The sequence below is a fragment of the Ischnura elegans genome, chromosome 1 (assembly GCF_921293095.1).
Source record: "Ischnura elegans chromosome 1, ioIscEleg1.1, whole genome shotgun sequence".
In the NCBI taxonomy this organism is placed as follows: Eukaryota; Metazoa; Arthropoda; class Insecta; order Odonata; family Coenagrionidae; genus Ischnura; species Ischnura elegans.
Window position 1 is genome coordinate 118207998 of NC_060246.1, and position 1363 is coordinate 118209360.

A 1363-nucleotide genomic window follows, 5' to 3' on the forward strand; every position below is an offset into this window, starting at 1 on the left:
TTAATAATGAGTTAGTGAATAGTTGTTCTGTTCATAGTCATACACTATTCTAGTAGATTTCTAAACAGCTCCTCCTGCCTCGGAAAGGTAATACAGGGATTGTTCGGGAATAACTCAATGAACGACGCGAAACAACGTGACTTCGTGTAAAAGGCCAAAAACAGATCGATTTTATTTCCGATATAGGGCAATGCAGTACACGTAAGAAAAGACAATAGAGAGACGAAAAAACTTTGGCGGCTTTTGTCAACTTAATATGAATTAACAGTACAACACCTCTCCTCAAAAGAAACTAAAATTTCTTTCTTATTTACTAGCCAAACAAGAGGGAAAAAATTATAAAGCACTAAGATCAAATTTAAGCGCTTAGCCCCATTCCTTTGGTGCAAGTAAGAGTTTTGGATTGGGGTAGCAATTTTGTCAACAGATCAGCGATGTTCTCAGATGATGGGACATAGCAAACACAAACTAGCTTATCACTAACACAGTCTCTCACAAAGTGATAGCGTATGCGGCTATGCTTGTTTCTCTCAGTCAGCTTATAGGAATCCGCTAAACTATTAGCACCTTGATTATCTGCTAAGATGTTAGTGGGAATTTCTATGGGGTGCCGTAATTCTTTCATAAGATCCCTCAACCAAATCACTTCCTTGCTGGCTTCAAATAGTGCATAATACTCAGCTAGCATGGTAATAGTAGCCACAATGTCCTGCTTCTTACTTCTCCAACTGATTGCAGTGCCTCCGAGCAAAGCAATATATCCTCCTACAGACTTAGAATTCTCTCTGTCATTTGACCAGTCGGCATCACAATACACTTCTAAATTTAAATTAGACACTTTGGAAAAGACTAGCCTGTAATCTAGAGTATGCTTGAGATATGCTATCAGTCTCTTCACTGCAGTCCACTGTACAGTAGTAGGGTCATTACAAAACTTGCTGAGACACCCAACAATAAAAGATATGTCTGGGCGGCTACGAGTACTCACATACAAGAGTTTTCCTATGGCACGTCTATACATTTCACAACAAACTGGTTCTCCACGCTCAGTGATCAACACACCCATCACACCTGGTGTCGGACTACCAATGCAGTCAGTCATCCCAAAGTCACTTAGAATCTCTTCGATGTAGCGCTTCTGCTCTAGCACTAAAGTACAATCATTTGGACGGTTGAAAGTAAGTCCTATGAAAAGGGAAATAGGACCTAATTCTTTTGTTTCAACATGTGTCTTTAAACCTTCCTTGATAAAGGACAAAAATGAGTCTGTACCACACAGCAAGATGTCGTCAACATAAACACCAATGTACCCATCATGATGCACAAACAAACAAGGATCAGAGTAGCATCCACTTAAACCTTA

At 39.7% G+C, this 1363-nt stretch overlaps 1 protein-coding gene across 1 annotated transcript; it reads right to left on the minus strand.

The window, feature by feature from the left end:
* Window positions 1-358: 358 nt before the first annotated feature.
* On the minus strand, window positions 359-1102 carry LOC124162333 (secreted RxLR effector protein 161-like). The gene has a single exon (XM_046538874.1). It carries the CDS (start codon window positions 1100-1102, stop codon window positions 359-361), a length of 744 nt encoding a protein of 247 aa, XP_046394830.1.
* Window positions 1103-1363: the final 261 nt, after the last annotated feature.